This window comes from Gorilla gorilla, chromosome 23 (genome assembly GCF_029281585.2).
Source record: "Gorilla gorilla gorilla isolate KB3781 chromosome 23, NHGRI_mGorGor1-v2.1_pri, whole genome shotgun sequence".
Classification (NCBI taxonomy): domain Eukaryota; kingdom Metazoa; phylum Chordata; class Mammalia; order Primates; family Hominidae; genus Gorilla; species Gorilla gorilla.
In genome coordinates this window covers 15,640,502-15,664,955 of record NC_086018.1, presented here as the reverse complement: position 1 = coordinate 15,664,955, position 24,454 = coordinate 15,640,502, and the positions used below count along the sequence as shown (strand labels likewise).

The window sequence follows — 24,454 nt, the reverse complement described above, 5'->3', positions numbered from 1 at the left end:
GCTCATGCCTGTAACCCCAGAACTTTGGAAGGCCAAGGCAAGCGGATCACAAGGTCAGGAGATCGAAACCAGCCTGGCTAACATGGTGAAACCCTGTCTCTACTAAAAATACAAAAAAATTAGCCAGGCGTGGTGGTAGGCGCCTGTAGTCCCAGCTACTTGGGAGGCTGAGGCAGGAGAATGGTGTGAACCCGGGAGGCGGAGCTTGCAGTGAGCCAAGATTGTGCCACTGCATTCCAGCCTGGGTGACAGAGCGAGACTCCATCCCAAAAAGAAAAAAAAAAATATATATATATATATATATGTAGTTTATACACGCACACACACACAAATTAGCTGGGCGTGGTAGCAGGCGCCTGTAATCCCATCTACTCTGGAGGCTGCGGCAGGAGAATCACTTGAACCTGGGAGGCAGAGGCTGCAGTGAGCTGAGATCGCACAACTGCACTCCAGCCTAGGCGACAGAGCTAGACTCTATCTCAAACAAAAAAAAAAAAAAAAAAAAAAAGACAGATATTTCAAGATTCTTTTCAAATGATGAGAGGGACATATAGTTACCTTTACTCATTGAATTTTATCTAATAGGACCTCTTAAAATTCAAGTTAGTACAAGTGTTCTTGGTATCAAGAAGTGAGTAAATACATAGATGATCTTAACTATAAAAATTGCTATCTTGGCCAGGCGCAGTGGCTCATGCCTGTAATCCCAGCACTTTGGGAGGGTGAGGTGGGCGGATCACCTGAGGTCAGGAGTTCGAGACCAGCTTGACCAATATGATGAAACCCCGTCACTACTAAAAATACAAAAATTAGCCTGGCGTGGTGGCATGCACACCTGTAATCCCAGCTACTTGGGAGGCTGAGACAGGTGAATCGCCTGAACTAAGGAGGTGGAGGTTGCAGTGAGCCGAGATCGTGCCATTGCACTCCAGCCTGGGCAACAAGAGCGAGAAACTCTGTCTCAAACAAACAAACAAACAAAAAACCTGCTATAATTTGTACAATTCAAACTATTAAACATAATATGTAACCCATCTGTTTCTTTCTGTGCCTTACTCTTTTTACTTTGTTCCTCTATTAAGTTTCAAGTAGAGTTGTCCCTTGGTACCCATGTGGGATTGGTTCCAGGATACCTGCGGATACCAAAATCCTCAGATGCTCAAGTTCCTTATACAAAATGGTGTGGTATTTGTATATAACCTACTCACTTCCTCCCTCTCATATACTTTTAAGTCATTTCTAGATTACTTATAATACCTAAGACCATGTAAATGCCATTAAATAGCTGTTATACTGTATTGGTATCATTTGTATTGTTTTTATTGTTATTTGTGTTTTTTTTTCCCAAATATTCTCCAATCAAGACTGGTGGAATCTGCAGATATATGGAAACTGGATAAAGAGGGCCAACTGTGGTTGCCAGCCAAACAGCCTAAGGAAACCTAGACTAACTTCATGCTGTGTTTATGTATTCATTTGGTGTCATCTCCAAAACCAGCCACAAATAAAACATCCATGAACCTTTAACAACAAATGTATATCCACAATTCTACAATATATGGTTCATTTTCTTTTCTAAACTAGATTTCTATTACAAGTACCAGTCCAAGTTCCAGTATGCTACCAGTGCTGATTATATTGTAGAAATTAGACACATTTTATGAAACATAATCAGAAGGTACACAGCAGCTATTAAATCCTACTATAAACCCGGCATGGTGGCTCACGCCTATACTTCCCAGCACTTTGGGAAGCCAAGGTGGGTGGATTACTTGAGGCCAGGAGTTGGAGACCAGCCTGGCCAACATGGTGAAACCCTGTCTCTACTAAAAATTAAAAAATTAGCCAGGCGTGATGGTGTGTGCCTGTAATCCCAGCTACTCAGGAGGCTGAGGCATGAGAATCGCTTGAACCGAGAAAGCAGAGGTTGCGGTGAGCCTAGATTGCACTCCAGCCTGTACGACAGAGTGAGACTCTGCCTCCCAAAAAAAAAAAAAAAAAAAAAAAAATCCTACTATTTTCTTATGTAAAGCAAATACGCAGCAACATGACAGTCTTTTGTATTTGTTTCCCAAACTTGTCCCATCAAATTATTTTGGATGCCTATTTAAAAAGAAATTCCTAGGATGGGTGTGGTGGCTCATGCCTGTAATCCCAGCACTTTGGGAAGCCGAGGTGGGTGGATCACGAGGTTACGAGATTGAGACCATCCTGGCCAACATGGTGAAACCTCGTCTCTACTAAAAATACAAAAAATTAGCCAGGCATGGTGGCATGTGCCTATAATCCCAGCTACCCAGGAGGCTGAGGTGGGAGGATCCCTTGAACCAGGGAGTCAGAGGTTGCAGTGAGCTGAGATTGTGCCATTGCACTCCAGCCTGATGACAGAGCAAGACTCCGTCTCAAAAAGAAAAAAAAAAAAAAGAAATTCCTAGCACTCACATTAGATATACTAATTTAGAGTATCATACTGTATTCTCTAACCTCACAGAACGAAAACCAAAACACCCTATAGTTTAACACACTTTAATAAATTATTTCGAAAACCTGTTTTTAAATTTCCTTCCACTAAAATATTATAAGATTATTAAATGCAGTCGGGCGTGGTGGCTCATACCTACAATCCCAGCACTTTGGAACGCCAAGGCAGGCGGATCATGAGGTCAAGAGATTGAGACCATCCTGGCCAACGTGGTGAAACCCTGTCTCTACTAAAAATACAAAAATTAGCTGGGCGTGGTGGCACGCACTTGTAGTCCCAGTTACTTCAGGGGGCTGAGAGAGGAGAATGGCGTGAACCCAGGAGGCATAGGTTGCAGTGAGCCGAGATAGTGCCACTGCACTCCAGCCTTGTGACAGAGCAAGAATCCGTCTCAAAAAAAAAAAAAGAATTATTAAATGCTCCAGTAATACAGAGTTGAACACAACTATAATCCCAGTTTATAAAGAGAAAAATAAAAATTCACAGATAAATCCATCACAAATCAAAAATCTGTAATTTTAAACATTAAAAGACCAGGCAAAGTTGCTCATGCCTGTAATCCTAGCACTTTGGGAGACCAGATGGGCAGATCACCTAAGGTCGGGAGTTCGAGACCAGCCTGGCCAACATGGTGAAATCCCATCTCTACCAAAAATACAAAAATTAGCTGGGTGTGGTGGCTGCATTCCCAGCTACTCAGGAGGCTGAGCCAGGAGAATCAGGCTTGAGCCCAGGAAGCGGAGTTTGCAGTGAGCCGAGATCGCACCACTGCACTCCAGCCTGGACAACAGAGTGAGATTCTGTCTCAAAATAAAAAAGTTGGCCGGGCGCGGTGGCTCACGCCTGTAATCCCAGCACTTTGGGAAGCCAAGGAGGGTGGATCACAAGATCAGGAGATCGAGACCATCCTGGCTAACACGGTGAAACCCCATCTCTACTAAAAATACAAAAAATTAGCTGGGCATGGTGGCAAGTGCCTGTAGTCCCAGCTACACACCTCCTGGCATGAACCCAGGAGGCGGGGCATGCAGTGAGCCGAGATCGCACCACTGCACTCCAGTCTGGGCGACAGAGTGAGACTCCATCTCAAAAAATAAATAAATAAAATAAAAATAAAAAAGCAAACAACAACAAAACATTAAGTTTCTTGGCTATCAGCTCTTTAGTCTCATGACTCACTGGTGGCTTGAATAGGGAATTTTTTTTAAGTTCCACAAGTTAACATGGAGTCCAAATCTATTTTCTAATCCATGCTTTACCAGCTCCTATTGAATTGTAAGACTTTCTCTGAAAGAAAGAGAGTAAAATAATCCTAATAAAAATTATGAAATGGCCGGGCGCGGCAGCTCACACCTGTAATCCCAGCACTTTGGGAGGCTAAGGCGGGCGGATCACCTGAGGTCGGAAGTGAAGACCTCACAAGAGTGAAACTGCATCTCAAAAAAAAAATTATCAAATGGTAAAAAATTCACCCCACCCATCTGAAAAATGCAACTGGACAAGTATCATTTTTAAAACTCAGCAGACACTAGAACTCTAGTGTAGACACTACCCCCTTTCCAATTAAAACAGGCCTAATTGTTCAATCTTGTGTTAAGAGCTACCCAAAAATATATTCACTCAGCAGTTGGCATTTGCAGATAATTCAGAGAACTGCCTTACTTTCATCCCGTCCTAGATAATCTGACTTTCACAATAATTAGGCTTCCTGTATATGGCTTGTGTAAATGGAGGACATAAAATTCAGTTACTCTGTTCCACTTCCAGATATATACCAGAGAAAAATGAAAACGCGTCTACACAAAAATTTGCACATGAATGCTCAAAACAGCATTACAGACCAGGCGTGGTGGCTCATGCCTATAATCCCAGCACTTTGGGAGGCAGAGGCAAGAGGATCACTTGAGTCAAAGAATTTGAGACCAGCCTGGGCAACATGGAAAAACCCCATCTCTACAAAAAATACAAAAAAAATTAGCTGGGTATGGTGGTGTGTGCCCGTAATCCCAGCTACTTGGAAGGCTGAGGCAGAAGAATCGCTTGAACCCAGGAGGCAGAGGTTGAGGTGAGCTGAGATGGCACTATTGCACTCCATCCTGGGCAACAAGAGTGAAATGCCATCTCAAAAAAAAAAAAATGCCCATCAACTTATTTTTAAAATGTGGTATGTCCACACAATGGAATAGAATGCAGCAATAAAAAGGAATAAAGTACTGATACACGCTACATCTTTGATAAACTCTGAAAACATTATGCTAAGTGAAAGAAGCCAGACAGGCCGGGCGTGGTGGCTCACGCCAGTAATCCCAGCACTTTGGGAGGCCAAGGTGGGTGGATCACCTGAGATCAGGAGCTGGAGACCAGCCTAGCCAACATGGCAAAACCCCGTCTCTACTAAAAATACAAAAATTAGCTGGGTGTGGTGGCACGCACCTGTAATCCCAGCTACTCTGAGTTACAGTTACTGAGACTGAGTTACAGTCTCAGTCTACTTTGGGACTGAGTTAGGTTCAACCTGGGAGTCCAAGGTTGCAGTGGGATCGTGCCACTGCACTCCAGCCTGGCGACAGTGAGACTCCGTCTCAAAAAAAAAAAAAAAAAAGAGAGAAGCCAGACACAAAAGACCACATATTGGCCAGGCGCGGTGGCCCACACCTGTAATCCCAGCACTTTGGGTGGCTGACATGGGCGGATAACAAGGTCAGGAGATGGAGACCATCCTGGCTAACACAGTGAAACCCCGTCTCTACTAAAAATACAAAAAATCAGCCAGGCGTGGTGGCAGGCGCCTGTAGTCCCAGCCACTCGGGAGGCTGAGGCAGGAGAATGGCGTCAACCCGGGAGGCGGAGCTTGCAGTGAGTCGAGATGGCACCACTGCACTCCAGCCTGGGCGACAGAGTGAGACTCATTCTCAAAAAAAAAAAAAAAAAACAACACATATTATGTGATCCCATTTTTGTGAAATCTCCAGAATAGGCAAATCCATAGACAGAAAGTAGATCAGTGGTTGCCCAAGGATGGGGGTAGGAGGACCAGTAATAAAGAATGACTGCTAATGGGTATGGGAGTCTCTTTTTGAGGTGATGAAAATGATTGTGGTGGTGGGTGCACAACTCTGTGAATATACTAAAAAGTATTGAATTGTACAATGGTGAGTTGTATGGTATGTTAATTATATGTCAATAAAGTTGTTAAAAAAAATCAGCTACTCCAATCCTTTTGCGGTTCATAAAGAACCAAGATGACTGGGTTTCATGCTAATGCATGACATGTGCCTCCCTCAAATCATGTTGTCTCATGGGCTTATTGGCACATTACCGTCTGAGGAAGAACAAGAAAAAAAAATAAACCAATCTGAAAATACCACCCACCCCCACTTTGTATATATATTAAACAAGAACTCTTGGTGAACATTTATTTGGAATAAGATACAAATAATCCTGTCTGAAAAATGATAAATGCAGACTGGAACTACTAAGTGAATGTTTAACACTTGTGTTTTGTCTGCCTAAAGTATTTCACAATAAAATACATATCTATTTAGGCCGGGCGCGGTGGCTCACGCCTGTAATCCCAGCACTTTGGGAGGCCGAGGCGGGCAGATCACGAGGTCAGGAGATCGAGACCATCCTGGCTAACACGGTGAAACCCCGTCTCTACTAAAAATACAAAAAATTAGCCTGTCGCGGTGGCGGGCACCTGTAGTCCCAGCTACTCGGGAGGCTGAGGCAGGAGAATGGTGTGAACTCAGGAGGCAGAGCTTGCAGTGAGCCGAGATCACGCCACTGCACTCCAGCCTGGGCGACAGAGCGACACTCCGTCTCAAAAAAAAAAAAAAATTATATATATATATAAAAAATTAATAAATAAACATATATATATATTTTTTTGAGTCAGGGTCTCTGTCATCCAGACTGAAGTACAGTGGAGCAATCACAGCTCACAACAGCCTTGATCTCCCGGGCTCAAGCAGTCCTCCCTCTCGCCTCAGTCTTCCAAGTAGCTGGGACCTATGCCTGGCTAATTTTTTTTTTTTTTTTAATTTTTTGTGAAGACAAGGTCTCCTTATGTTGCCCAGGCTGGTCTCGAACTCCTGGGCTCAAGCAATGCTCCTGCCTGAGCCTCCCAAAGTGCTGGGATTACAGTGAGCCATCGCATACAGCCAAATGAAATGTTGTTAATGATTATTACTGTTGCAAACCACTTGTCCTAAAAGCTTAATGTGTGTGATATTTAATACATGTTGATTAGATTATGTGCTAGTAAACACAAGTCTGTTTTTTTACAAGACTGGTTGGATATAGCCTTAGGCATCTTTCAATTGAATTCAACTACTGGTCCTTGCTGTAGGAGACAACTTAAAATAAAATAAAAAGTGAATCCAACTACTGAATATACTCTTCCACATAAAAAATGAGCCATTGGAAAAAAAATACAGAACAGTACCTGACCATTCATAGTAAAAAGATTTTCAATACCCTTAACTGCCTATTACCAAATGAAGAATACTTCACTTGGGGGAGAGAGGGGGTTAAAAATGAAAAGAATACTTCATGCGGCGGCGCGGGGATGGTTAAAAAAAAGGTATCACCGTGCGCGGTGGCTCACGCCTGTAATCCCAACACTTTGGGAGGCTGAGGCGGGGGGATGACCAGAGATTGGGAGTTCGAGACCATCCTGACCAACATGGTGAAACCCCGTCTCTACTAAAAATACAAAATTAGCCCCGCGTGGTGGCGCATGCCTGTAATCCCAGCTACTCGGGAGGCTGAGGCAGGAGAATCGCTTGAACCCAGGAGGCGGAGGTTGCGGTAAGCCGAGATCGCGCCATTGCACTCCTGCCTAGGCAACAAGAGGGAAACTCTGTCTCAAAAAAAAAAAAAAAAAAAGAAGGTATTTGAAGGGTGTGGCAACTCATCCAAGGTCACACTAGTCAGGGCAGAGAGCAACATTCTGCTTTATACTAAACCTCCAGGGGAAATCTTATAATTTCGCCAAAGAAGTTTTTGTTTTGTTTTACGTAACAACAACAAAAAAATAAAAGTAAGGAGGGAGGGCTCTCAGCTTAGTTCAAACTTCTAAACAGAGACAGTGAGATAGCTATTTTGAATAAACAAACACTTGTGCAGGGAGTGGCTAAGAGCTAACCAAAGCCAGCAGTCAACAGCATGTGAACAACTGGCCAGATCCGTCCGATTTTCAACGCTAGGTTAGAGCCTCCACTCAGAAAGTCGGTTATGAAGGCAAGAAACAGGATCTTTACAGAATGTTGGGAGGATAAATCAAAAGGGGAAAATGACTCCGTGTGAACTGTACTGCCTCCAAGGGCAAGAAGGCAGTTTTTTTCTGAAAAAATAGGTGTCAGAACAGCAGTGAGTTAAGGTTAAGAAACAAGACTTCTAACAATCTCTGAGAAGAAACGACTAAGACTGGCAAAGCTAATCTTCAAGCGTTCTAAGTGAATCGCAGGAAAACCTTTCCCTCAACCAAAAAGAAGTCGCCGTTCCCCAGTTTAGCCCTAAAAATGGACCCGGGTTTTCCACGTGAAGCTGTCTGTGGGGAAGGACAGCGGCGTGGAGCCAGAGCCGAGCTCCTCCGCCTCCGGCACCCCACGCCGGGAGAAGCCTGCTCAGCGGCGGGGCCGCGCGGCCAGGTCCGGTCATGGTGAAGCGGACCCCTAAGCTCCGAGCACCTTCGGGCGAAGGAGCGCCGGTGTAGACACACACACTCAAACTCACGCGTCGTCGGAACCACTGGGGAGTCTGTGGCTCGATACGGTCTCTGGGCACTTTCCTACCCAGGTGAAAACCACCTCCTCACCCAGCTCAGCCTTCCCGGAACCCCACTCCCCTCACCTGGCCCTGGCCCCTGCCCCAGAAGAGATGAAAGAGGCGGCGGCGGCAGTTGCTTCCGACAGGGTCCCCCAGCGGCGGTGAGTGCTCCGACCCGCGGCCCTAATCTACCGCCGCCGCCATGTTGGAGGGTGAGGTCACCCCGGCGTGCCTTCGTCACGGCCGGCGTCGGGGCGGGACCAGAACTACCTGAGATCCGGAAGGGTATCCGGAGCGGAAGGACCGACCAACGGAGGCCGGAGGTCTCTCCGTGCAGATGTGACCTGAAGACCCAAACCCTCCTAGCCCGCCCAAATCTATAATTGCGACGTTCGGAAGTTCCGTCTCCCAGATCATTTCCGGAGTCGAGGGGTTGGGATTCTGACCGGCTGGTCGCTGTGTTGGAGGAAGGGCAGGCGATTCCAGGGAAAGAAACCTTGCTGCATGCACAGGCTATGTTCAGTTCCACAAACATGTATTGCGTTTCAAGTGTTTGCCAAGGGAGCAGGTCAAATAAGTATCTACACAGTCACGACAGCCTCGATGTTCGCCACTAGTTGGGGCAGATGGTCCTTGAAGGTTGGGAAGGAATTCCGGGGAGGGAATATAGCGGGGAGGTGTAGAGAGGTCCTCCTAGGCGAAGGGAACTGGCTGAGCAGAGGCGCCAGGGCATGAAGGAAGTCTTAACTAGTAACCCGCTTTTGTTAACAGTACCTGGAACACACAGCGCCTGGAACATACTTAACTTGTATTAATGGATGTTTGTTTACTTGAATCCGAGAGTTCTTTGGAGGAGTATCGGAAGGTATCTAGGAGAGAGGATACAATGTGTTTTAGGGAGATCAAATTGCCCGTGGTGTGTGTACTGAATTGGAACAAGGAGGGCATTGACAATAAGGAGTTAGAAGACTGAGCCAGATCAGAAGTGATAAAATCCTGATGGGGAGTGACTGCCAGTGGATACAGAGTTTCTTTTTGGGGTGATGGTGGCACGACTCTTTGAAATACTGAAAACTACTGAATTGTACACTATAGGTGAATTGTATGTTATGAGATCTATATCTCAACAAGGCTATTCTAAAGGAAGTGATAAAAGAGTTGAACTGCTATTGTGGGGCTGGTGCCACAGGATGCTTTTTAAGCCCGAGTGACTGAGGAAAGCATGGTGCCATTAATAGGGACATAAAATTTTGCAAAGGAAAGGCTTAGTGACCTTGGAAAACTAATAGTACAGGCCGGGTGTGGTGGATCACTCCTGTAATCCCAGCACTTTGAGAAGCCAAGGTGGGCGGATCACTTGAGGTCAGGAGTTTCAGACCTGCCTGGCCAACATGGTGAAACTCCCCATCTGTACTAAAAATACAAAAAATTAGCCGGGTATGGTGTCACGCGCCTGTAATCCCAGCTACTTGGGAGGCCGATGCAGGAGAATCGCTTGAGCCTGGGAGGCGATGGTTGCAGTGAAATGGGTAACCAAAAATGAAGACTTTTTGTTTGTTTGTTTGAGGCAGAGTCTCACTCTGTCGCCCAGGCTGGAGTGCAGGGGCGCGATCTCAGCTCACTGCAACCTCTGCCTTTCGGGTTCAAGCGATTCTCCTGCCTCAGCCTCCCGAGTAGCTGGGATTACAGGCATGTGCCACCACGACAGGCTAATTTTGTATTTTTAGTAGAGGCAGAGTTTCTCCACGTTGGTTAGGCTGGTCTTGAACTCCTGACTTCAGGTGATCCACTCGCCTTGGCCTCCCAAAGTGCTGGGATTACAGACGTGAGCCACCGTGCCTGGCTTTTTAAAAATTTTTAATAGAGACGGGGTCTCACCATGTTGGCCAGGCTAGTCTCCTACTCCTGACCTCAAGAGATCCGCCTGCCTCAGCCTCCCAAAGTGCTGGGATTACAGGCGTGCGCCACCGCGCCTGGCCCTAATTTTACTTTTAAGGTCTGTGCAGTTCACTGTATGTACACTTTACCTAAAAAAACTTTCAAAAATGTAACATGCAATAATTTATTTTGGGAGGTACTTATGTTACCAATTTGGTACATACTTAAGTTCATTTCTTTCACATTGCTCTCAGTCTTTTCCTTTATTTATTTATTTATTTTTTATTATTATTTTCTCGAGACAGAGTCTTGCTCTGTCACCCAGGCTGTAGTGCAATGGCGTGATCTCAGCTCACTGAACCTCACCTCCTGGGTTCAAGCGATTCTCCTGCTTCAGCCTCCTGAGTAGCTGGGATTACAGGCACCCACCACCACACCTGGCTAATATTTTTTTTTTTGTATTCTTAGTAGAGATAGGGTTTCGCCATGTTGGCCAGGCTGGTCTCCAACTCTTGGCCTTGGGTGATCAACCCTCTCGGCCTCCCAAAGTGCTGGGATTACAGTCGTGAGCCACCATGCCTGGTCTTACTTATTTATTTTTTTAGAGACAAGGTGTCGCTTCTGTTACCCAGCCTGGAGTGCAGTGGTACAATCATACCTCACTGCATCATGGACCTCCTGGGCTCACAATTGTTCCACCTCAGCCTCCCAAGTATCAAGGACCACAGGCTTGTGCCACCACACGTAGCTTTTTTTTTTTTCTTTTTTTTGAGACGGAGTCTCCCTCTGTTGCCTGGGCTGGAGTGCAGTGGCAGATCTTGGCTCACTGCAACCTCAGCCTCCTGGGCTCAAGTGATTCTCCTGCCTCAGCCTCCAAAGTAGCTGGGACTACAGGCGCGCACCACTATGCCTGGCTACATTTTGTATTTTTAGTAGAGACGGGGTTTCAGTGTGTTGGCCAGGCTGCTCTCGAACTCCTGACCCCAAGTGATCCACCCACCTCAGACTCCCAAAGTGGTGGGATTACAGGCGTGAGCCACCGCGCCAGGCCACACATGGCTACTTTTTAAAAAATGTTTTTGTAGGCCGGGCGTGGTGGTTCACGCCTGTAATCCCAGCACTTTGGGAGGCCAAGGGGGACAGATCACGAGGTCAGGAGATGGAGACCATCCTGGCCAACACAGTGAAACCCCGTCTCTACTAAAATACAAAAAATTAGCCGGGCATGGTGGCGCGCACCTTCAGTCCCAGCTACTGGGGAGGCTGAGGCAGAAGAATCACTTGAACCCGGGAGGCGGAGGTTGCAGTGAGCCGAGATCACACCACTGCACTCCAGCCTGGGCGACAGAGTGAGACTCTGTCTAAAAAAAAAAAAAAGATTGTTTTTGTGGAAATGGGTATGTTCCCCAGGCTGCTCAGAAACTCCTAGCCTCAAGCAATTCTCCCATCTTGGCCTCCTAAAGTTCCTGGCCTTCCCTTTTTAATTTTATTTTTTGAATATATATTTTGAGACTAGACATACAGGTCAATGGAACAGAACAGAAAACCTAGAATTGTTAACTAATTTTCAACAGAAGTGCTAAGGCATTTCAATGAGGAAAGAGATTGTCTTTTCAGCAAATTGCATAAAATAATATAGCCCTTTTATAGAAATTATTTGACTTTAATCACAGCAGTTTATGGTATTTGGAGTTTTTTTATTTAATTTGCTTTTGTTTTAGTAGAGATGGGGTTTCACCATGTTGGCTAGGCTGGTCTCAAACTCCTGACCTTGTGATCCGCCCGCCTCAGTCTCCCAAAGTGCTGGGATTACAGGTGTGAGCTACCACACCTAGCCCTTTTTTATTTAATTTTTTAGTTTTTTTTTGTAGAGATAGCGTCTTGCTGTGTTGTCCAGGCTGGTCTTGAACTTGTGGCCTCAAGTGATCCACCTGCCTTGGCCTCCTGAAGTGCTGGGATTATAGGCATGAGCCACTGCACCTGGTCAGTTTTCGGGGGAGTTTTGGACAGATTTTAATAGGCGCTACAGATCTCTAGCCTACAGGCTAATGTGGTTATCGACTCTAAACTAGACTCTATTCATTTTATTCATTTGCATTCATCAGTTGTTTGTTGCTTTTTTTTTTTTTCCTTTTGAGACAGAGTCTCCACTTCCACTCTGTTACCCAGGCTAGAGTACAGTGATGTGATCATGACTTACTCTAGCCTCGACTTCCCAGGCTCAAGCAATCCTCTGGCCTCATCCTCCCAAGTAGCAAGGACTACAGGCATGCACCAGAAAGCCTGGCTAATTTATTTAATTTTTTTTTGTAGAGGCAGGTGTCCCACTATGTTGCCCAGGCTGGTCTCAAACTCTTGGGCTCAAGTGATCCGCCTGCCTCAGCCTCCCAAAGTGCTAGGATTACAGGTGCCAGCCACCACGCCTGGCCAATCAATTGTTTATTGAATCCCTGCCATTAACCAGGCAGGGTGCTGGGTGCTAGCAAAAGCAATGATAAGTACATCAGACGTGGTCCCTCTTGTGAAGCTAACATCTTAGTTGGAAAACCAGAAAAGAAAAACATTGAAACAGAAAAAAGTAAAAATAATTTAAGATGATGGCATGGGCTGGGTGCAATGGCTCACGCCTGTAGTCCCAACACTTTGGGAGCCTGAGGCGGGTGGATCATGAGGTCAGAAGTTCCAGACCAGCCTGGCTAACATAGTGAAACCTCGTCTCTACTAAAAATACAAAAAATTAGCCGGGCATGGTGGCTCGTGCCTGTGGTCCCAGCTACTCGGGAGACTGAGGCAGGTGAATGGCTTGAACCTGGGAGGTGGAGGTTGTGTTGAGCCGAGATCACTCCACTGCACTCCAGCCTGGGCAACAGAGTGAGACTCCGTCTCAAAAAAACAAAACAAGACAAACAAAAAAAAGGTGGTGGCATGTCCTGAAACAGACAAGGGACTGGAATAGAGAAGAAGGTGAGAGAGTGACCAGGATAAGCTCTCCCCAAAGAGATTTTGAGACCTAAAGGATGAAAAACAAGTTAAGTGGTAAGTAGAGGAAAATAACTTCTCAAGCAGAAAAATAGATGTTTTCAAAAAAACTGAAAGGCAACCGGTAAAGCTTTGAGGTGGTGTGCAAAGGGAGGAGGGGTAATGAGGGCAGGCAAGTATACAGGGCCAGATCCAGTGGTGTCATCTACTAGAGCCAGCAGAAGGCTTCAGGAGCAAGCGGAAGCCATGACAGAGTTGTAAATTGGGGAGTGACTTGATGCCATCTGCCATCTAGGTTTTAAATCACTGTAGCATAGAAATTTGGTTGGAAAGAGGCAAAAAGTGCAGACACCTAAGTTAGAGTTACTATTTTTTGGCTACACTTTGTTTTTTCCTTTTCAAATTATTTGCTCAACATTTAAAGACACATGATTTACATTTACTTCTAGTCTTTCACGCTTTGTCCTCCTGAGCAAACTCCAGAGTTAGCTTATTTATCCTGCTGATTCAGTATCTAGTAAACCTGCCTGGGAGTAGGTGAGAGCACATGAACCGTCCCTTTCTGACTAACCTGACAGGAATCTAGGCCAGTGACTTTGGTGAAGCCACAAATAGGCTTATCTAGGAGGGAGTTTTTTGAAACTTGTCTGAAAATATGTTTTAAAGTGTCTCCACAAGGCCTAAGAATGTAGGAGAAAATTACATTTGGAAAACTACCAACTGGCTCATCTTTGCATGTATTCATAACAACTTTTTTCCCTCCAGAGGTTATCCCTGTAAAGCTTACCACATTCTTTTCAGACAGGACCTGGCCTGTTCCTTGGTGAATCAGCAAAACTGAAGAAAATTGAGTTTTAAAGAGAAACTAACATGGGGGAGAAGTGGGTGCTGCAAAAGGGGATAGTAACTATACCTACGATTTGTTTTTCAAGTGAAGTCTTGAAGTAAATGTGACAAATGTTAATTGTTAATTTTGGGTGGTGGTGCATGATATGGGAATAAATTATTCTTTGTACTTTTTTGTATTTTCTAATGTCTCAAAATAAAAATAAGTAAATCGTGGTCAGGCGCAGTGGCTCATGCCTGTAATCCTAGCACTCTGGGAGGCTGAGGCGGGTGGATCACCTGAGGCCAGGAGTTTGAGACCAACCTGGCCAACATGGTGAAACCTTGTCTCTACTAAAAATACAAAAATTAGCTGGGCATGGTGGCACGTGCCTGTAGTCCCAGCTACTCGGGAGGCTGAGGCAGGAGAATTGCTTGAACCCGGGAGGCAGAGGTTGCAGTGAGCCAAGATTGCGCCACTGCACTCCAGCCTGGTGACAGAGCAAGACTCCCATCTCCAAAAAAAAAAAAAAAAGAAGAAGAATCATAAAGATTATCACACTGTTTTCCAAAAAACAAAAGCACGGTTGATCTAGACAGTGCTACATCCGCTCCAGATATTAATTTCAGAAACAATTTGACATGTAGCATTAGACTGCTGCTTCTACTCCCCAAATCCTGTCATTTGCAGAACACTGTAAAAATACAGGAGAGATTGTAATCAAAATGCGTTAATTCCACCTCAACCTGACCTAGGGATGCTAGAGGGTGGAATGCTCCTCTAGCATATTCCATACTCCTGGAATCTGTTTTTTAGGACGATGAAGAATGAGGCTATTAATGCAAAAGATGAACAAAATTAGACAAATAATCCAATCTAGTTTAGCTCAATAGTGATCAAGTTAAGGTCAATTGCATCAGTTTCTCTTGCCCTGTGTTATTGTTCTGTGACTAAATCCTTCCTTTATCCAGCATTATCAGTACTCTCAAATATATATACCAATATGTACACCAATCTGTCCTACAAGGAACACTGTGCACTAGTACAAATGGAAAAAATGGCAGCATGTATTAATAAATATATTAATAAATGGCAACGTTTATTGTCCTGTGGGTAAATCTTTCCTTTATCCAGCATTATCAGTATTCTCAAATATGTATACCAAATATGTATACCAATCTGTCATACAGTACAAGGAACATTGTACACTAGTACAAATGGGGAAAAAATGGCAGCATGTATTAACAGCCTTCAAAATATGTGTACCGGCCAGGCGCCGTGGCTCACGCCTGTAATCCCAAGACTTTGGGAGGCCAAGGCGGGCAGATCACGAGGTCAGGAGTTCGAGATCAGCCTGGCCAATATGGTGAAACCCCATCTCTACTAAAAATACAAAAATTAGCTGAGTGTGGTGGCACACGCCTGTAGTCCCAGCTACACAGGAGGCTGAGGCAGAAGAATCACTTGAACCCGGGAGGTGGAGGTTGCAGTGAGCTGAGACTGCGCCACTGCACTCCAGCCTGGGCAACAATAGCGAAACTCCATCTCAAAAAAAAAAAAAAAAAAAAAAAAAAAAATATATATATATATATATATATATGTATGTACCATTCCTACTAAAAGGACAAAGAGCTGAGGTGGGAGGATCCCCTGAGCCCAGGAGTTCGAGACTAGCCTGACAAACACTGCAGGACTCTGTCTCAATTTTAAAAATAAAATTGAATAAAAGGGACAAACGGACATCATGTACTTTCTGATGTGTTGCAAAGAGGACACAATATTACACATGTAGTACTCCTGCTATAATGCGTAACCTGAATCTAATTATGAGGAAACTGTCAAAACCCAATTGAGGCTGGGCGTGGTGGCTCACACCTGTCATCCCAGCACTTTGGGATGCCAAGGCAGGCAGATCATCTGAGTTCAGGAGTTCCAAGAACAGCCTGGCCAACGTGGCAAAACCCTGTTTCTACTAAAAATAAAAAATTAGCGGGGCGTGGTGGCGGGCGCCTGTAATCCCAGCTACAGGAGAGGCTGAGGCAGGAAAATCTCTTGAACCAAGGAGGTGGAGGTTGCAGTGAGCCGAGTTTGCACCACTGCATTCCAGCCTGAGCGACAGTCTTCTTTCTCAAAAAAAAAAAATTGAGTGATTTTCTACAACTGGCCTATATTCTTCAAAATGTCACTACCAAGAAAGATAAGTCTGAGGAAACTCTTCCGTATTAAAGGAGACTAAAAAGACATGATCACTAATGCAGTAAGTGACCCTGGATCCAATCCAGGTTATAAAGGTTATAAAGTAAGGTTATAAGAAGGTTATAAAAGGTTAAAAAGTAAGGTTATTAAAAAAAGGTTATGGCTGGGCGCGGTGACTCACGTCTGTAATCCCAGCACTTTGGGATGTGGAGGCAGGCAGATCACCTGAGGTCGGGAGTTCAAGACCACCCTGGCCAATGTGTTGAAACCCCGTCTCTACTAAAAACGCAAAAATTAGCTGGGCGTGGTGGCAGATGCCTGTAATCTCAGCTACTGGGGAGGCTGAGGCAGGAGAATCAATTGAACCCGGGAGGCGGAGGTTGTGGTGAGCTGAGATTCTGCCACTGCACTCTAGCCTGGGCAACAGAGCGAGACTCCATCTCAAAAAAAAAAAAAAAAAGAAAAAGAAGGCCGGGTGCAGTGGCTCACACCTGTAATCCCAGCACTCTGGGAGGCCAAGGCAGGTGGATCACGAGGTCAGCAGTTCAAGACCAGCCTGGCCAACACAGTGAAACCTCATCTCTACTAAAAATACAAAAATTAGCCACGCATGGTGGCAGGCACCTGTAATCCCAGCTGCTTGGGAGGCTGAGGGAGGAGAAGCACTTGATCCCGGGAGGCAGAGGTTGTAGTGAGCTGACACCATGCCGCTGCACTCCAGCCTGGGCAACAGAGTGAGACTCTGTCTCAAAAAAAAAAGAAAGGGTTATAAAGTACATTGATGGATTGATGGGACAAAGGAATTTGTTTTTTGAGTTTTTTTTTTGAGACGGAGTCTCACTCTTATTGCCCAGGCTGGAGTGCAGTGGCATGATCTCGGCTCACCGCAACCTCTGCCTCCTGGGTTGAATCAATTCTCCTGCCTCAGCCTCCCCAGTGGCTGGGATTACAGGCACGCACCACCACGCCTGTTAATTTTGTATTTTCAGTAGAGACTGGGGTTTCTCCATGTTGGTCAGGCCGGTCTCGAAATCCCGACCTCAGGTGATCTGCCCGCCTCTGCCTCCCAAAGTGGTGGGATTACAGGCGTGAGCCACCGCGCCTGGCCTGGGACAAAGGAAATTAATGTTCAGCCTAGTAAACTAAATTTCCTGAATTTGCTACATCCTCGTTCTTATGACACACTAAAATAGGAAGTGTGTGTGTGTGTGTGTGTGTGTGTGTATGAAAATAAAGTGTTAATGTACATGTAGCAAAATGTTAACAATTGTTGAATCTAGGTGAAGGGAGGTCAATGCAGTATTCTTACAAGTTACTATATCTCAAATTTCTTCAAGATAAAAAGCTAATAAAAATGGTGGGTAACCATAGCACAGTAAAAAGAAAAAAGTGGGTGTACCATTTGACCTCTTATTCTACTATTAGGAGTCAGTCTATCCTAAAGATAAAGGAATTTTCAAAAGTTTTTGCCTTTAGGATTTTGGGGAAAAAAACGGGCTTGAGGTAAATCCAAATAAAAACAAATGAGCCTGGGGGGATTTCTGTCCTAATATTCCTCTAAATAGGACCTGGGAAGGCTTTTGAAAAATATATAGGCTATCTCAGAAAAGTTCCAAATAAATTATGTAGCTGCTCCACCCTAATAAGGAAGTTGAGCAAAGCTTCCCACTCCCTAGGTGTGGGCTTTGTATAGTGGCTTCCTTCCTAAGACTACGGTATGGAAAGGGGGTTAAAAAAGGTAACTTCAGAGTGGAGAAACCTACAAACCCTACTTTATTCAGGTAATCAAGGTTGACATGAATAGTCAGAAATCATGTATCCCTTTTTTTTTTTTCTTTTGGTAGAGACGGGGTTCCTCTATGTTCTCGAGCCTGGTCTCGAACTTGAGGTCAAGCGATACACCCGCCTTGGTCTCCCAAAGTCTCCGGATTGCAGGCGTGAGCCACCACGCCCGGCCAACAATCATGTACCCCTAAGCCCATAACCCTGTGTAATTATGCGAAAAATTCCAATAAAGGCGCATTCTCCAATATACCTAACCAGTACGCCTCAAAACAGCCCGACTAATTTCAGATAGAGGAACTCCTTATCTTTTCTTCCTCCTACCCAAGATCCCAGTTTAGGAAAAAAATACCGGTCAGGTCACGAGTCAGCGACGTAGAAGGACCCGAGGACGCGCCCACAGGCCGGGACAGTGCGGGACTTCCTGGGCGTCGCTCTCTTCCCATTGGCTGAGAAGGGTCATGAGGACGAACTGTGCAGTCACCTGGCAGGAACCGGAACCCGCGGTTATAAAGTAAAGGAACCCGAGATCTGCGCAGGGGTTCTCTTTGCCGATTTCTCTCACCTCACCTTTCAAACCTAAACTCGAGCCTGCTGCTCACCGGCCTAGCATTGCTCTCGCCATGGCTCTCAGCGATGCTGACGTGCAAAAGCAGGTGAGGGGCTTGGTTGGGTCTTGCGAAGCCGCGGCGGCAGTCCCGGGGAGTGGGCTGGAGCCCGGCTAGGGGAGGCCGCGGGCCTTGAGCCGCCCAGATGCCGCAGGAAGGTCCCTTGCTCCAAGTCACTAGATCCAAGAGGTCGGCCTGAGGACGGAGATTTGCCCCGCAGCTCATGTGACTTTTGCTCGGGTCTTGGGCACTGCCCGCTTGCCTGCGCGCTGCCTTCTTGAACGCCCTGGCTCTTTGCCTCCCACCTCAGCATTCCCTGTTTTCCAATGGTATTCACTGTGCCTAGTCGGACAGAGATCTGTGCAAGGATTGAAAACAGCCTTGTGGCCAGGGGCAGTGGCTCACGCCTGTAATCCCAGTAATTTGGGAGGCCGAGGCGGCCGGATCACCTGAGGTCAGGAGTCCGAGACTAGCCTGGCCAAAATGGTGAAACCCCGGTCTCTACTAAAAATAGAAAATTAGCCGGACGTGGTGGCGCGCGCCTGTAATCCCAGCTACTCGGGAAGCTGAGGAAGTAGAATCGCTTGAACCCGGGAGGCGGAGGTTGCAGTTAGCCGAGATCGCGCCGTTGCACTCCAGCAGGGGCGACAGGGCGAGACTCCCTCCGGAAAAAGAAAAAAAATAAAAAACAGCCTTGTCACTTTTTTTTTTTTTAACCCTGAGGGAAGTGCTTAAGGCTATATGATAGGAAAGAAACAGTGCGGGGGGAAGAGACCTGCTTCCAACCAGTGTTGTTTTGACAAGGTCGTTCACTTTATGAACCGTGTTTTTTTCTTTTTTTCTTTTCTTTTTTTTTTTTTTTTTTGAGACGGAGTCTCACTGTCACCCAGGCTGGAGTGCAAGGGCGCGATCTCGGCTCACTGCAACCTCCGCCCCGGGTTCAAGCGATTCTCCTGCCTCAGCCTCCCTAGAAGCTGGGATTACAGACTCGCGCCCCACGCCCGGCTAATTTTTGTATTTTTTTTAGTAGAGGCTGGGTCTCACCATATTGGCCTGGCTGGTCTTGAACTCCTGACCTCAGGTGATCTTCCCACCTGGGCCTCCCAAAGTGCTGGGATTACAGGCATGAGCCAACGCGCCAGGCCTGTATGTACTGTTAATCATCATTTTGGGGAAGTCCCCTCTATCATAATGGATTGTAATGATTGGTCTCCCACTAATGTGTGTGTTAACATTTGTGAAATACAGGCTGGGGCCGGGCACGGTGGCTCACGTCTGTAATACCAGCACTTTGGGAGGCTGAGGAGGGCGGATCACCTGAGGTCAGGAGTTCGAGACGAGCCTGGCCAGCATGGTGAAACCCCATCTCTATTAAAAATACAAAAAATTAGCCGGGCATGGTGGCGGGCGCCTGTAGTCCCAGCTACTCGGGAGGAGGCTGAGGCAGGAGAATGGCGTGAACCCGGGAGGCCGAGCGAGCCTGGGCGACAGAGCGAGACTCCGTCTCAAAAAAAAAGATTGTCTGGGCGTAGTGGGGTGCGCCTGTAGTCCCAGCTACTCAGGAGGCAGAGAAAGGAGAATCGCTTGAAGCCGGCAGGCAGAGGTTGCAGTGAGCCAAGATTGTGCCACTGCACTCCAGCCTGGGCGACAGAGTGAGACTCCATCTCAAAAAATTTTAATATTAATAAATACAAATACACGCCAGGTGTGGTGGCTCACACCTGTAGCCCCCAGCACTTTGGGAGGCTGAGGTGGGAGGATCGCTTGATCCCAGGAGTTCAAGACCAGCCTGGGCAACATAGACCTTATCTCTAAAAAATTTTTTCTTAAAAAATAAGCCAGGCTGTCTGGGCATGGTTGCTCATGCCTGTAATCCCAGCACTTTGGAAGGCCGAGGTGGGCGTATCACCTGCGGTCAGGAGTTCCAGACCAGCATGGCCAACGTGGCAAAACCCTGTCTCTACTAAAAATGCAAAATTAGTGGGGTGTGCTGGCATATGCCTGTAATCCCAACTACTAGGAGGCTGAGGCAGGAGAATTTCTTGAACCCGGGAGGTGGAGGTTATGGTGAGGCGAGATCACACCATTGCTGCCTGGGCAACAGAGCGAGACTGTCTCAAAAAAAAAAAAAAAAATTGCCAGGTGTGGTGGGGCACACATGTGCTCCTAGCTACTTAGGGAGGCTGATGTGGGAGAATCATTTGAGCCCAAGGGGTCAAGGCTACAGCGAGCTATGATCATGCCACTGTGCTCCATCCTGGGTGACAGAGCAAAAGACCCTGTCTCTAAAAAAAATAAAATAAATAAACAAAAATGTGTCAAATGGAAGACCGCTTTTTCTTTTCTTTCTTTCTTTATTTTATTTTTTTTTATTTTTATTTTTTGAGACGAAGTCTCGCTCTGTTGCCCAGGCTGGAGTGCAGTGGCATGGTCTTGGCTCACTGCAAGCTCCACCTCCTGGGTTCATGCCATTCTCCTGCCCCAGCCTCCCGAGAAGCTGGGACTACAGGCGCCCGCCACCACGCCTGGCTAATTTTTTCTATTTTTTATTAGAGATGGGGTTTCACCGTGTTAGCCAGGATGGTCTTGATCTCCTGACCTCGTAATCTGCCCTCCTCGGCCTCCCAAAGTGCTGGGATTACAGGCATGAGCTACCGCGCCTGGCCAGGACCCCTTTTGCTTACATTTAGGAGCCTCAGTGCCTAACGGTGTTTGGCACCAAGTAGATGTATCAGAGTTTATGGGAAAAAATTGTTGTGGAAGTTGTGAACCCACATCAGTTTTCAAAGTGTGTAATCAGTCCATCAGTCCTGGGAAACTTTTTTTTTTTTTTTAAGTGCCATACCTTCAAGTCTGTAGGTATTAAGAATTTTGTCATGCAAAAGACTCTCAGGGGAATATAGTAGCAGTTTATAAGCCTATAACTAACAAATCAGAATCCTTGCATTTAGTAATCATATCGCCGATAGATTTTTCAGAGAAGGAAGTTTAAGGCTGCAGTTTTAATTTGCACATAGTTTAGAGAACTAAGTCCTTTTTTTTCTGAAGTACTGTGCTAGGAAAATTCTCTTACTAAAGCACACTCACTGTCTTATGAATCTTCTGAGATGAGCAATAAAATTTTTTCCTGGCCGGCTCACGCCTGTAATCCCAGCACTTTGGGAGGCCAAGGCAGGCAGATCACCTGAGGTTGGGAGTTTGAGACCAGCCTGACCAACATGGAGAAACCCTGTCTCTACTAAAATTCAAAATTAGCCGGGCGAGGTGGTGCATGCCTGTAATCTCAGCAACTCGGGAGCCTGAGACAGGAGAATCGCTTGAACCCAGAGGTTGCAGCAAGCCGAGATTGTGCCATTGTACTCCAGCCTGGGCAACAAGAGTGAAACTCGGTCTCAAAAAAAAAAAAAAAAAAAAGTTTTTCCTTGGATGTTTCCATTTCCTTGAAAATGTCTTTTCATTTTATTCTTAACCTAATATGCACTAAGACGAGTGGGTATTTCTTCATTTTGTGGTTCTGCTAATGCCAAAGGGTAAATAGAGATGACAAAATTAGTATCTATGGAGAAGTTTAAGAAATCATACAATATTCTTACAGAACGAAAGGGTTTTTTTGAACCTTTTTCACTACTTCTTCTGTTCACTGCTTCTTCTGCTTCTTTCAATATAGGAAAAGCTTGATGCAGTGGAAAAGTAAAATGCCCTCCATATACTCTTAGTGGCCACAGTGCTAATTCTCTCCCTCTTGTTCCTTTTCTTCCCTCCTTGTCATAATATATTGAAGACTAAGGCTTCCATAGGAAAAGCTAGTATAAAGATAAAGCTATAGTTCCTTGGAATCTAGATCAAAATGATTTTTTTTTTTTGAGATGGAGTCTTGCTTTGTTGCCTAGGCTGGAGTGCAGTGGCGCGATCTCAGCTCGCTACAACCTCTGCCTCCTGGGTTCAAGCGATTCTCCTGTCTCAGCCTCTCCAGTAGCTGGGACTACAGGCGTATGTCACCACACCCGGATAATTTTTTTGTATTTTTAGTACACATGGGAATTCGCCACGTTGGCCAGGCTGGTCTTGAACCTCTGAAGTGGTGGGATTATAGGCGTGAGCCACTGCGCATGACTTATTTTTTCTTTTTTTTTGAGACAGTCTTGCTCTCTTGCCCAGGCTGGAGTGCCATGGCGTGATCTCAGCTCACTGCAGCCTCTGCCTCCCAGGTTCAAGCGATCCTCCTGCCTCAGCCTCCTGAGTACCTGGGATTACTGGTGCCTGCCACCACGCCCAGCTAATTTTTGTATTTTTAGTAGAGATGGGGTTTCACCATGTTGGCCAGGCTGGTCTCGAACTCCTGACCTCGTGATCCGCCCGCCTCAGCCTCCCAAAGTATTGGGATTACAGGCGTCAGCCACTGCACCTGGCCTATTTTTTATTTATGTAAAATTGAAAGAAGGAATCTTGTCTATTTCCTATAACCCTTCATGCTACATGAAAGCTTGATGAGGACAGTGTGTGTTGCTTACTGTATTCTCATAAGTAAATAGATGAAGCACCAAGCCCATAGTAGATGCTTAATAAATCCTGAATTCTCTGAGTTCTCCATTACACGAAAATATTTGTGTATATTTGCTTTTTTCCTGGGGAGTATGGTAATTTATTTCATCAAATTTACAAAGAAACCTGACTCTAAAAACCTTAATTACTGAGCAGGAAGAAGAAACTGTTTTTTTAAAGGTCAAATTTTCTGCCTTAGGGGTGGAGTTAAATGTCCTTAAGGGGTTGACTATATCTCTTCTTGGAACTCTTAAAAGAATATGATCATGTTAACTGTAAATAGGCTTCTGACCTGGGTTAGAATTAGTGCAGTTTGCTCTAGGCTGTGCTGGTCTGGTCAAATCTGGTAGCCAAGGGTTCAGCAGAGTGCTAAAGGCAGATAATCCAGGTCCAAATCAGGGTTCACCTTTAGAGGCCAAACTTGTAGCATTTATAAACACCGGTTTTGATTACTGTATTTAGTTAAATGACTTTTTTTTTTTTTTTTGAGACAGAGTCTTGCTCTGTCACCCAGGCGTGATCTTGGCTCGCTGCAACCTCCACCTCCCAGGTTCAAGTGATTCTCCTGCATCAGCCTCCTGAGTAGCTAGGATTGCAGGCGCCCGCCACCACGCCTGGCTAATTTTTGTGTTTTTAGTAGAGACCGGGTTTCACCGTGTTGGTCAGGCTGGTCTTGAACTCCTGACCTCGTGATCCACCTGGATTGGCCTCCCAAAGTGCTGGGATTACAACCGTGAGCCCGGCTAGTTAAATGACTTAAAATTCCAGATAGAATAAGTTCAGTGAGACTTCAAACTAAACTTGTAGACACCATTACCATGACCCCTCTCCATACTCCCAAATTTGTGGAGCTGATCTTTTAAGCAAGGTCAGTGATTTCCCACACACGTAGGTCTGGATTAGGTACCCCAAGTATTTCAAGGCTCAAGATACTGTAAGTACCGTGTTATCTATAACATAGGTTTGATCATCATAACTTTTTGGCTTCTTAAAAGTAGGATTGGAAACACGATGGTGGCCACAGAAGTTGGAATCCACTGAGTGTGTAACAACTCACCTGCCAAAATAAGAAAAAAAAGAAAAGTAGGGTGGCTCCAAGATTTTTGATAAAACAAAAAAACTGTCCCTTCTAAAATCCTCCTATATGTTTTTTGTTTCATTTTGTTTTGTTTTGTTTGAGATGGAGTTTCGCTCTTCTTGCCCAGGCTGGAGTGCAGTGGCACAATCTATGCCTACCACAACCTCCGCCTCCAGGTTCAAGTGATTCTCCTGCCTCAGCCTCCTGAGTAACTGGGAATACAGGCATGCACCACCACACCTGGCTAATTTTTTGTATTTTTAGTAGAGATGGGGTTTCTCCATCTTGGCCAGGCTGGTCTCAAACTCCCA

At 45.7% G+C, this 24,454-nt stretch overlaps 2 protein-coding genes and 1 pseudogene across 13 annotated transcripts in view; 2 read left to right on the top strand and 1 right to left on the bottom strand.

Annotated features, from left to right (window-relative positions):
- BCL2L13 (BCL2 like 13) overlaps window positions 1-18,343 on the bottom strand; it is a 107,526-nt gene extending 89,183 nt beyond the window's left edge. For 4 of the 11 annotated variants that reach the window (XM_063704950.1, XM_063704944.1, XM_063704954.1 and 1 more), the window contains exons 1-2: window positions 18,268-18,343; window positions 8,525-9,123 (exon numbers count right to left, since the gene is read on the bottom strand). Coding sequence is in view for 1 of the 11 variants with exons in the window: in XM_063704941.1 (XP_063561011.1) it covers window positions 8,339-8,789 (451 nt within the window). In the remaining 10 variants the exon portion in view is untranslated. Of the gene's footprint in view, window positions 1-8,338; window positions 9,172-18,267 lie in introns of those variants that run through there. The other 7 variants (XR_010133167.1, XR_010133168.1, XM_063704952.1 and 4 more) reach the window with 4 other exon arrangements.
- Window positions 5,697-5,810, top strand: LOC115932025 (uncharacterized; annotated as a pseudogene).
- A 7-nt stretch (window positions 18,344-18,350) lies between the features above and the next one.
- Window positions 18,351-24,454, top strand: part of ATP6V1E1 (ATPase H+ transporting V1 subunit E1) — a 33,432-nt gene continuing 27,328 nt past the window's right edge. For both annotated transcript variants that reach the window (XM_063704959.1, XM_004062979.5), the window contains exon 1: window positions 18,351-18,571. In XM_063704959.1, coding sequence (XP_063561029.1) covers window positions 18,539-18,571 — 33 coding nt within the window. In that variant the 5' untranslated portion in view covers window positions 18,351-18,538. The remainder of the gene's footprint in view (window positions 18,572-24,454) is intronic.